Genomic DNA, 12,503 nt, shown 5'->3' with positions numbered 1-12,503 from the left:
AGAATGAGTCAGCCTCACCGGTTTCAATCAATCAGTCCCGGAGCACGATGATAGAAAATGTGTTCTGTAAAGCTGTCCTGATAGTAAATAATCCTAATTTTGGTAACTCCTCAATGAGTTCGCAGTCCAATACAGTGGAAAACAGCTATGGACAAAATGGGGTCCGGGATTCCCCTCGCGATTTAAAGGCGCAGAGACAACACTTCGCTGACAGATTCATTTCCCCAGGAGCGATTACGTTTTTTGGGGAAATGGGAAAAATTTTGTCAAATGGACTGGTATGCTTTGCATTGTATATCCGTGACAATGGTGTATATAAAACTCACTTTGGCGGACTTAAGAACAAAATTGGACTTCGGAATGGAACTCGTTTGTATGTCGGGGACAACCTGTATTCTTTTGTGCTCAAAGCTGAATTCACGTTTTCACTCTTTGAACATGTGCTGATGTTTGCTGTAGCACCTGAGCTTGGGTGTCGAAAGATTACAGACTGCCTTTACAGAGTAAAATACTAGGAACAGACCTGACAAAAAGAGAAAGAGGAAAAAATGCGTTGTGGCCAAATGAGTAGGAAATATCTAATTTTCTAATGTGTCAAATTTGAAAATTAATGGAAGGCATATTTAATCATTTCTGTAAGTAATAAAATGTTGTCCAAGAAAATTAAATAAACTGAAATATTTTTTTTTCCAGGAGATCTTCCTGAGAGTCATTAAAATGCAATCAGAAGCACCCAAGCAACCCGGAGACCACAGCGACAAGTCCCAAACTGATTTTAGTGCGTTGTTCCCGAAGCAAAACGATTTTTAGATTTTGAGCGATTCTGTGCATGAATAGCTGTTGAGTGAGATTAATTAGAAGAGGAGCTGCATGGACCAAGAACCAGCTTAATTAAGCACCTGGGCCACCTGGCGCCTGTGGGCTTCCCCCAGCTGTGGTTAGCTGCTACGCTGGGACTGAGAAGAACAGAACATGCTCACACGTGCGTCTGGTCACACCATGGGTGAGCACATGACCCGCTCTCACGTCACCTACCAGGTGTGAGTATGAGCTCAGTTCAAGGGCAGGACCTGCACCCAGGGCTTCAATTGCACATTCAGACGTGTTAATTGTTTTGTTTCTGAGCCCTGACTCAACTCGCAGAAGGAGGCATTTGAATGAAAAGAAACACAAATGCACATAGACACAGAGAGAGCAATGTTCGTTTGTGATATGTTAAAAATTTGCATCCATTAGTGTGCCTTGCCATCATGGACACGGGATGTACGCTTGAACAAAGTGGAATATGCGGTTTCAAACAAAGCAACCATTAAATGTTTGCCAAGAAAGCTTTTCTGACAGCTTCACTTAAGAGACAGGATCTGCTTTCAGCCTAATCTCAAGCAATAATCTAATGGTATCAGAGAATGGACAAGTAATGGGTTAGTGGCTTGATGTTCAGCCATTGATTGAGGTCTCTTCTAATGGAAATGGGTGCAAAATACACTACTGGTTTAGTGGAGATTTGAGTATTAGAGATTTGAGAAAAAAGACGTCACGCTCCAGTTAAGAAACGTGCAGTTAAAGTTGCATATGGAATGGAATGGAATATGATTAGAGTCAAAATATTAACATCTGCAAAGTAGTACTGAGTAATTTCTGTAGGATCAGGCTCACCTTATTGTGTCTTCGATGAGTCGATCCGAGCTGTAAGGAAAAACAAGCATTTGTTAGAGGGTTACCTTGAAATCAGGGAGATTAATCAAATACTATATTTAGAGAAAGTGAACTGCAAAAACATTTACAAGACGCACTTCCTCTTTTTTGGAAAGGAATCTTTTTCCACACTTACTACAGACACACCAATATTAATTAACATAAAATTTTAAAGTAGAATGGTAATTAAAAATGTCAGTATCCCAATGTCAGAATTTTATTAGTATAACAATAAAAAAAAAATCTTTGGACATTGTTGAAGGTTCTTTACAGAGTAAAAATATTAATGATTTCACATTAAAATGCAAAACGAATTAAAGTATCTTCTAGATCTTTAACACATTGAACTAAAAGTTCATTGACATAATTCCTAATGTATGCTTCTAGCCAAATAGATGGCAAAATTCTGTTTATCATTTTAATATTATTTCCAAAAAAAAGGCACCACAAACTGTCCACATTTCTGAGACAAATTGTGCTTTGACAGACATGATCCAAAACAAGATGTCTAATTCTTCCCCTGCCTTATGCCTCTCGTAGTACCACAGTGCTGCAGAGTGCTGGCAGTGAAAAGGGCTGCAGTGGGTTTAACAGGTTAATGGTCTAAATTACTCATTCCAGCAACTGTAACGCTACAGTGAGGACATAAACGCACATAGACAAACACGACAGAGGAGAAATCTGTTAAAAAGCTGTCCTTCAACTATCTTTAAATCGTTTCTTACTGATGCACTGACACAGTCGGGTTCACCAAACAAAATCCTTCACCCTGTTATCAAGAGATCTCAGGTTCAAATCCTCTCAATCGTCCAAGAAAGCATTAAATGCCCTGCTCTTTTAAAGATGCCATATATCTTTCTTCTAAGCATGGGAGATGAGAGAGCAATGCTCTGAATATGTGTAACATACACTACCAGGCACATCATCTAATACCATAAATTTCCTGATCTTTATTTCTTTCTACAATGCTAAAGGTGTCCAAAATATGCAATAATCTCCTTTGAACAGTTGATACTGAGATGTGTCTTCTACTTATGATCTGTAAAGCTTCATAACGACTCTAATCTAAGGTGCTGTTTGAGGTAAGCAGTAGAGGTACGTTTAGGTCTTGCTTTCCTAGGTTGGTTCTCATGAGGCCAGTTTTATCATGGTGCTTGAAGGGTTCTCCAAATGAACTTAATACTGTTCTTGCAAGAACTTCTCCAGAACAGCTGTCTGTTGTTGTTACTTAATTACCTAATTAATTTTTATTTCAAAAAGAAAAAAAAAAAAAAAGAAAAATTCAGTATTGTATTAGATTGCATAAAAATATATCCAAACTTTTGACTGGTACTGTTACCTGATGATACCCTTCCAAAGTCACTGACATTTGTTTTATCACAGTGTATGTAAATGTATCCAGTACAAAGTCCAATCTGGTCTTCTGGTCTTTTTTTTTTTTTTTTTTTTACGGAAGCTATTAGAGTTTGAGATCAAGGATGAATATGAGATCATAGATCATTTCCTGAAAGTGGTTATTTTCACAAGAACTCTTCACTATCTTTGCTGCTACTTTAACAAGAAATGTTTTTCATCCATCATCGCATGAACCTCAATTTACAGCACTACCTCAACTCATTAACAGGGAGTACTGCATTTTTTCGTGGTGATGTCATGCTGTTGCTCTTGTTTGCACATCTGCACGTGCACTTTATTGTTGCTTTTTGCTGTCTTTTATATGATACTTTTTGTTTTGTTAATTTGTTTTGTTGTAGTTAGTCAGCTAATTAGATCTCTTAGTTAGCTTTGTTAATTTATGTTGTTAATTTTATGTTGTATTTATGTAGCACCTTGGGCCAGGAGGAACGTTGTTTCATTTCACTGTGTACTGAACTGCATGTGGTTGAAATGACGTTAAAGGCCGACTAAACTTAACTAGTAAGTGAGTTTAGTCAATGTTACAATTAGAATGACATGGAAAAAGAACACAATATCTGGTGAACAGAAACGTTGCGGAAGCTATGAAGAAAAACAATCAGTCAACCGTTTAAAGAAGACATTGAGAGCATGAATATAGAAGTGGATGTGTGGTCCAAAAAGTGGATTTGCTCATAATTTAAGATTAAGATGGAAACAAACTATCAGGGGTTGAACTTACATGGCGTCTTCTGAGACAGACTCACTAATTATTACTGATGATGTAAGCCATTATGGTAAGAGCAGAATGGGTCCAGAAACATCCTGTCTGACAATTTACAGAGACATTCATCCTGCCTAATTGGAAAGAACTTTATAATGCAGCAAGACAATGTGACCTAAAAACAATGGCAACACAACCTCAAAGAACATCAGCTGTTGCTTAAAAAAATACCTGGATATAAATATCAGGAAACAAAAGCTGAAATTTGGATCTTTTAAGCATCTTGAAGCATTTTTTCAATCTGCTCCCCAATTTGGTCAATTGCCAATTCCCACCCTTCAGCCAACTCTTATCATCATACACAAACGATTGAGAATGAAGGCTTCCCTTAACCACATCAGGCTAGCCATAATTTTTTTTTCAAGCTGCTGCTCATGCTACAGCCATTATTGGTTAGTGTCACTGTGATGTGGGCAGAGAACATATCTTGCTGTCAAGACTAAAACAATGTCACCATATCAGTGATGTATGCAGAATGAGGAAATCGTCTTATTCATGACTCTATAGTTCAGGAGTGCATAGTTGTGGTGGAGTCGAATAAATCTAAAATCCACTGAACTTGAACAAAACATTGTACGTGTTAATTCAACAATTGAAGAGTTTCCTCCGCCTGACTACAAAATGACACTTCTATCAAACATTGACATGATGATAGGGAGCAAAGGAGTGTAATGCTGAGCTGCTAATTAAGACAATTGTCTACAAGCTGCTTTCCTGCAGCAATGTGCTGTTAATAACTAGAAAAAGCCATTCTGAAAAACGACTGAGCCACTACATAACCAATGCTAACTCCTGTTCAGATCTGCTGCTTTAAAAGGTATAGGGATAAGAGAACAAAATGAATAGTATGTGAAAGGAATACGTACTGTATATATGAAGACATGTGTGTGTGCTTTCTATGGGTTCCCCACTGAACCCAGTAACTGAACCACAACCTCTCATAACACTCATGGACCATGGGATGTGACACCATTCTCTTGAGATTTTGGTCGCTTCTGGGACAGCCTTTTACTACCTAATTAGAATTTATAACTTTCTTCAGCATTTTTTTAATATGTCAGAGAAAAAGATTAAAAGATTGTGATGACAACAATAAAAATAAAGTTGCAAGAAACAAACATCGAGCCCAAGCATCATGCACCCGGACGCACCAAAGAGACATTTAAAGGAGACACACCAATATCATTATGGCATGATTTTAGAATAGGGGAAATTCTGTTATTTTGTTAAAATGTTAGACTCCAAAAAGCTCCAGATGCTGGGAAAAAAAGCATCACACTATGCGATCTCACACAAGAAGTAATTAGTTTCATTTCAGCATAAATTTAAGGCATCCTCATGACTGACCCACTTGAAATGTCAAAAATGCCTCTGCAATTTTGCATCCTTTATTTCCTGAGATCACACAGGCCCAGTTTGGTGGTGATCATGTAAATCATCTAGGAGGAGTATATGAAATTCCATTTAGTGCGTTTGGCAAACTACTCAAAATAACTGACTTCCTGTTGAGTTGAGCCCACGACATGCAAAGCAAAAGTTGTTTGGCACAACAAGCTCTAAATGTGTACCAGGTTTTAAATGTATAAGAGCTATGCGGCAAAATCTTGTGTAAGCAGCCTTGTGCCACGCCCGGGGCCAAGCCGCTCAGGCATCCAAACAGCAGCAGATTCCACCTTGTGTGCTGATTTTCATGACTTTTTGTGCATGTTAAGACCCCCAATAACCCCCCTGGCTGCTTGGGAAAAAAAAAAAAAAAAACGTAGAATATAGTTGTAAGCAACAATGAGTGGGCCCAAGCACCTGTGCCATCGCCACCCAGGTGCACCATAAAGACAGTGGGCACATGCATTTAAAGGAGACATACCAATATCATTATGACATAATTTTGAAAAAAGCGGAATTTTATGAAGAAAAAAAATTACATCAAACTATGATGTTATTCGATGTGATGTCACTTAATATAATGTCACGCAAAGTTATTAGCCACTTTTTGGCATAAGTCTTGAGTATCTTAAGACCCCCAAAAAGCCCCGGATGCTTGGGATTTTTTTTTAAAAGAACAACACACTGTGACAACAAAGGGCTGATGTCAAAGTGTTGAGCCCTAGAGAACAAGAGGGCCCTTGACACACTTTAATATCAGCACTATCATAGCGATGAGAATGACATAATAGCCATGACATCATCGTGCTTACATCAGAGTGCTTGGGCCCTACTAATATTAAAACGTTACTGATTAAACTTTAGATAGTTTGCGATAAAGAATTTTAATAGTTTTCAGGAAAAAAGTGTCTGTCCCCGTCCCCACTGCCTCCTCACAGCAGTACGGACCAATGCACAGCTGTTAAAGCAGGAAGAAGGCTCCACTCTAATTCATTCCTTTTTTTATTTTAACAGGTGGAGATGAGAGCAGGCTGAAAGATTTACTTCCCCTTTCTATCAGTGCAGAACAGACAGAATGTCACAAACCAGTACTATATGACTGGATGTGTGTGTGCAAAGATATTCTCAGGCAGTAAAAAGCAGCCCTCAAACTGCCAGTCTGAGCTGCCACAGTCATTAAGTCGGCCATTATCGCGAAGCATGAATTTAACTATCAGAGCCACTCATGCTTTTGCTTTCTTCCTGTCTGAGCTTTAGCCATTCGAGCAGGACGATTCACTTTGTCTTATAAATCCCATAACACTAGCAAAAAAGTGTACTTAATATATTTATACACTGCTTATTTCAACGATGCATGAAGAGAGCTCATTATTTCCTTTCTTAAATTGAATACTTTCATGGACCTTCATGATTGTCAATTGAGAATTCTCGCTTGAACTATTTTAATGAGTTGGAGTACGATGATTCCTACTCTATCCTCTATGTTCCTCACTACATATATGGCCAGAGAATTATTGTTGCAAATCCCTTCGTAAACATGAATACCGTTATATCAGCAGCTCACATACAGTACCAAGCTTTCCACTGTAATTTTTTTTTTCTCTTCCTTACTTTAAAAATCCCTGATCAGCTGTACAGGTTTGGACGACTCAACAGGAGTATCGATCTTCTGCATACGCCTTATAAATGAATGCCTGAAACCTCCAGTCCAGTCTGCACACTACTTTTTTTTCCCCCCATGGAAGAAGACTTATATGATGACACCACAAGTCTGGGAGAGACAAAGAACTATCCCCAGTCTTGTATAACTGCATGAAACACCACAGCTGCTGTGCTCACACACTGTAAAGATCTAAAGATCAGCTAGTAATAAATAAGGAGCTACACTTGGTAAATGAACATTTTGCTATGTAACGTGACCTAAGCATAGTCTGTATGACCTCTAGCAAACATGCTCTATTTATTATACCTGTAGTATATAACCTGAGGAAAATATAAAAAATTTTAATGATCTCTACCATAAGCCTCCAAAGCAAATATCAATATTAAACCCACTGAGGCAAATTATTTTACTTTCACCTTCACAAAGACCTAATCAGGTCCTTTCTAACTTCATGCTCACTTTGTATTTGAGTATCCATCCTTGAGCTTGGCAGAAAGAAGCTAAACAGAAAAGCTACTGCCTGTGACAGGGCAGGGAGAGATTTATGTCACCGTTGAACGCAAGTTGACAGAAAAAAGGAGTGTGTGTGTGTGCATCTGGGCCCAGGGTGCTGAGTTCCATCTGCTGCTTTATTACTGCCCAACTCCACTGTAAACCCCTTACATAGTGTCTCTCTGTGTACTCTAATCCGTCACTCATATGCTCAGACATCATATGGAGTAAGCATGACAGCTGTAAAACTAATTTAGTATTGTGCCACTGAACTGCCAAGGTCTCTTGTACATGTTGCTAGCAGGACATTCCTCCATTTCCTTTTGCTGGTCACCGTGGTTTTACACCACCACAGGGAGCTGGTGAAGGGAAACTGAGCTAGATAATGGAATAAGAGGCGTGCTTGGCAGAGATTGCCAATGCTGGCTCAATGATGTCTTTTCCGCGTACATGAGGCATTACGATCACTCTGATCTGGATAGGAAATAACAAATAAATTGTTTTTAATGGCATGTCATTCTATGCCAAAGATGAGAAATCAAATCCTTTTCTTTGGAGATCAGTGTCACAGGCCTAGACTGGTTCCAAACAAACAATAACAAAATGCTTTAATGGCATGCCAGTTCCCTGACTTGTGAGATGAAGAACATTTTGAAAACACTTTGGCTGTGATGGAATTCTGGGAAAACAAACAAAAACCAAAACAATTTTAGGTTTTTGCTTTGTGGCTAAAATAGGACTATCCTGAGGTCAGCATGGTGGTCGTGGTCAGCCCAGTGGCCTCGCACCTCCAGGGTTGAGGGGGCGATACTTGCCTCAGGTCTGGGTCTGTAGAGTTTGCATGTTCTCCCTGTGCTTGGTGGGTTTCATCAGAGTACTCTGGTTTCCTCACACCATTTAAAAACATGCAAATTAGGTTAGGAAATGCGTGCGTGTCGACATGCGTGCACTCTGTAATAAACTTGCACCTAGTCCATGGTGTACTGGGAGAGGCTTCAGCCCTCCCAAGGCCCAGTACAGTAAAACTGGTATAGAAAATGAGTGCATAAGTGAGTGAGTGAGTGAAAAAGATATCCTCCCTATAACAGATCAGCCATAACATTAAACAAACCTGCTTAATATTGTAAAGGTACTGCTTGACACCTCCAAAACATCTGAAGATGTGCTGTAGTACCTGGCTCCAAGACCTTTAAGGGATTTAAGATTTGAGGTAGAAACCCACCTCAAACCAGTCCAGAAAATTATTTACAGGGTGCTCAGTGGTAGGTTTCTCGCCTGCCATGTGGAAGGCCCGGGTTCGATTCCCAGCCAACGCCACAAACCCCAGCCACTGGATGAAGTGCCGGTCCCAAGTCCAGATAAAATGAGAGGGTAGCGTCATGAAGGGCATCCGGCGTAAAACCTGTGCCAAGTATTGTTGTGCGGATAGGATGGTTCGCTGAGGTGACTGCTCGACGGGAGCAGCTAAAGAACTAACAACAACAACTATGCTGCTGAAAGAGGCCAATACCATCATCATGAAGAGGTGTACTTGGTCTGCAACAATTTTTAGGTAGGTGGCAAGTGTCAAAGTAACATCCACATAAATGCCATGACCCAAGACTAGTAGAACATTGCCCATGGTCCTGTTTTGACGCTCATGTGCCCTTTGTAGTTCTTTTGGCTGCGGATACAGGTTAGCATGGGTACTCTGGCTGGTCCACAGCTATGCAGTGCTGCTTTGCAATACTGAGCATCTGCCTGTTTACAAACAGGGAACTGGACAGTTGTGTTTGCTTTAATATCCGTAAAAAACATGACATCCTATGAGATCTCATGTCCTACAGGTCCTTCTCAAAAAATTAGCATATTGCGATAAAGTTCATTATTTTTTGTAATGTACTGATAAACATTAGACTTTCATATATTTCAGATTCATTACACACAACTGAAGTAGTACAAGCCTTTTAATTCAGCTCATAAAAACCCAAAATTCCTATCTCAAAAAATTAGCATATTTCATCCGACCAATAAAAGAAAAGTGTTTTTAATACAAAAAAAAGTCAACCTTCAAATAATTATGTTTAGTTATGCACTCAATACTTGGTCGGAAATCCTTTTGCAGAAATGACTGCTTCAATGCAGCGTGGCATGGAGGCAATCAGCCTGTGGCACTGCTGAGGTGTTATAGAGGCCTAGGATGCTTCGATAGCGGCCTTAAGCTCATCCAGCGTGTTGGGTCTTGCGTCTCTCAACTTTCTCTTCACAATATCCCACAGATTCTCTATGGGGTTCAGGTCGGGAGAGTTGGCAGGCCAATTGTGCACAGTAATACCATGGTCAGTAAACCATTTACCAGTGGTTTTGGCACTGTGAGCAGGTGCCAGGTCGTGCTGAAAAATTAAATCTTCATCTCCATAAAGCTTTTCAGCAGATGGAAGCATGAAGTGCTCCAAAATCTCCTGATAACTAGCTGCATTGACCCTGCCCTTGATAAAACACAGTGGACCAACACCAGCAGCACACCAGACCATCACTGACTGTGGGTACTTGACACTGGACTTCAGGCATTTTGGCATTTCCCTCTCCCCAGTCTTTCTCCAGACTCTGGCACCTTGATTTCCGAATGACATGCAAAATTTGCTTTCATCGGCAAAAAGTACTTTGGACCACTGAGCAACAGTCCAGTGCTGCTTCTTTGTAGCCCAGGTCAGGCACTTCTGCCGCTGTTTCTGGTTCAAAAGTGGCTTGACCTGGGGAATGCGGCACCTGTAGCCCGTTTCCTGCACACGCCTGTACACGGTGGCTCTGGATGGTTCTACTCCATACAGAGTCCACTGCTTCCGCAGGTCCCCCAAGGTCTGGAATCGGTCCTTCTCCACAATCTTCCTCAGGGTCCGGTCACCTCTTCTCGTTGTGCAGCGTTTTCTGCCACACTTTTTCCTTCCCACAGACTTCCCACTGAGGTGCCTTGATACAGCACTCTGGGAACAGCCTATTCGTTCAGAAATTTCTTTCTGTGTCTTACCCTCTTGCTTGAGGGTGTCAATGATGGCCTTCTGGACAGCAGTCAGGTCGGCAGTCTTACCCATGATTGCGGTTTTGAGTAATGAACCAGGCTGGGAGTTTTTAAAAGCCTCAGGAATCTTTTGCAGGTGTTTAGAGTTAATTAGTTGATTTAGATGATTAGGTTAATAGCTCGTTCAGAGAACCTTTTCATGATATGCTAATTTTTTGAGATAGGAATTTTGGGTTTTCATGAGCTGTATGCCAAAATCATCAATATTAAAATAATTAAAAGGCTTGAACTACTTCAGTTGTGTGTAATGAATCTAAAATATATAAAAGTCTAATGTTTATCAGTACATTACAGAAAATAATGAACTTTATCACAATATGCTAATTTTTTGAGAAGGACCTGTATATAGAGTTTTTGCTGATTGACGTGGAGAAAAACAAATATACTCTGCTCTCTCAGATTCAATGGTCGAACAAAAGCAGAACTAGTGGTTGTGGTTGGCTGCTAAGTATATAGGAAACGTAAGGATATGATCATGTGACATGGCAAGTATTATACACCAAAAGCTAAAAAGGGAAATAAAACATTCTACCCAAAGGTCTAATCACATACCCAGAATAACAATAAGGCTGGACAATATTATGAAAGATCTGATGCATGTACTGCGATTTCAATATGATATTTTCATTTTATTCACAAGTTATATACACAAACATATCTATACGAATCTATACAAAAAAAGGGTTTAAGTACGATCAGTAAAAAAAAAAAGAAAAATTAACCTTTTTTTTTTTTTTTTTTTTAATTATGTGCCAAAAAAGTTACTTTAGAAGTTTATGCAACAAGGAAGTGACCAATGCTGCATCCCTAATAAATTCAAGTTGCTAACTTTTATATCAGAAAATTTACTTTTTCACGTGGGTGAGACATTTTTTATCACCAAAACCAGGTTTTGGCCATCTGCATTGATAACCAATTGCTAGCAAATTCTCTAATTCTAAATATTCTGCAATGCATGAGCAATCACAAACTGCACCTCTTTAGTGGTAAATAAAACCCGTTTCTTTTCTCTCTGAGGTCTAAGCGATGAACGTGGGCCAAAGAAATGCAGTCAGCACTCTAGAATTAGTGCTAAGCAAAGAGAAACTGAACCCTTGGGGAGGTGCTTGTCAGCAAATATTAAAATGCTAAACTAAAGTATTTTCATAAAAATCATTAAAAAAAAAACATACATTGGCAAAAGCACATCAATCTATGTTCAAGCAGTCTAAAGATAATTTACAAACAGGGCTAAATGATTTTAAAAATCATGGGGGGAGGGAATTACTATTATTTTGACATGTATTGCAATTTATGTAACTCTTGAAATTTAACCTGCAATATTTAACCTCACTAAGCGAATGGGTGTCAATATTTATTTATTACTTCAAAACTATAAAAAAACTAATACTTTTTTATACATACGCTATATTATCAACAAACTCTACATAAATTCCTGTATGTGTATATATTCTCTAATAAATTGCAGCCTTTTGCTTTCACTGTAAAAAAAAATATCTTACCAAGTAAAAATGTCTTTAATGTAGTTTCATTTATCTACCCCTCTTTTATAATTTTAACCAACCAAATATAAAATACCATTTTAACTAACATTTTAAGCAAAAACTTGTTTTATTGGCAGATAATTCCTAGTTTTAGGAATTAAAAACTAGGAAGCAAAATCTTAGTACAAGTTATGTACAAATAGTACAAGAAATGTTTTGCTTAGAGTTTTAGCAACATTTGACCGGACATATGCTTAACAATGTTATGTTTGGGTTGTTGCAAAAAGTTTACATTTTAAAAAAACTATTTGGCTAGGTTTAGAAATATTATAAATATATTTTACTTGCTAAGATCGCACTTTTTGCAGCAATTATATAGGTCCATATTGTGTTTAGAATTTTTATGCACTACTTGTAAATAATAGCACCATGCTGATGTTTCCATGGGAGGGAATTTGTGTTCTGGCAATGATGGAATAGAAAACCCAATTAAAGTCATAAGGTTAACATAGAGGACCAGTCAAAAGTTTGGACACACCTAATTCCATG

The 12,503-nt window shown here is 38.8% G+C and overlaps 1 protein-coding gene across 1 annotated transcript in view; it reads right to left on the bottom strand.

Annotated features, from left to right (window-relative positions):
* Positions 1 to 12,503, bottom strand: part of gosr1 (golgi SNAP receptor complex member 1) — a 39,215-nt gene that overhangs the window by 5,535 nt on the left and 21,177 nt on the right. The window contains exon 7 of the mRNA XM_053507375.1: positions 1,657 to 1,686. Within this exon, the coding sequence (XP_053363350.1) occupies positions 1,657 to 1,686 (30 nt within the window). The remainder of the gene's footprint in view (positions 1 to 1,656; positions 1,687 to 12,503) is intronic.

Source organism: Clarias gariepinus, chromosome 11 (genome assembly GCF_024256425.1).
Source record: "Clarias gariepinus isolate MV-2021 ecotype Netherlands chromosome 11, CGAR_prim_01v2, whole genome shotgun sequence".
Taxonomy (NCBI): Eukaryota; Metazoa; Chordata; class Actinopteri; order Siluriformes; family Clariidae; genus Clarias; species Clarias gariepinus.
Note: the sequence above shows the minus strand (reverse complement) of the source record. Positions and strands in the feature narration are given on the sequence as shown.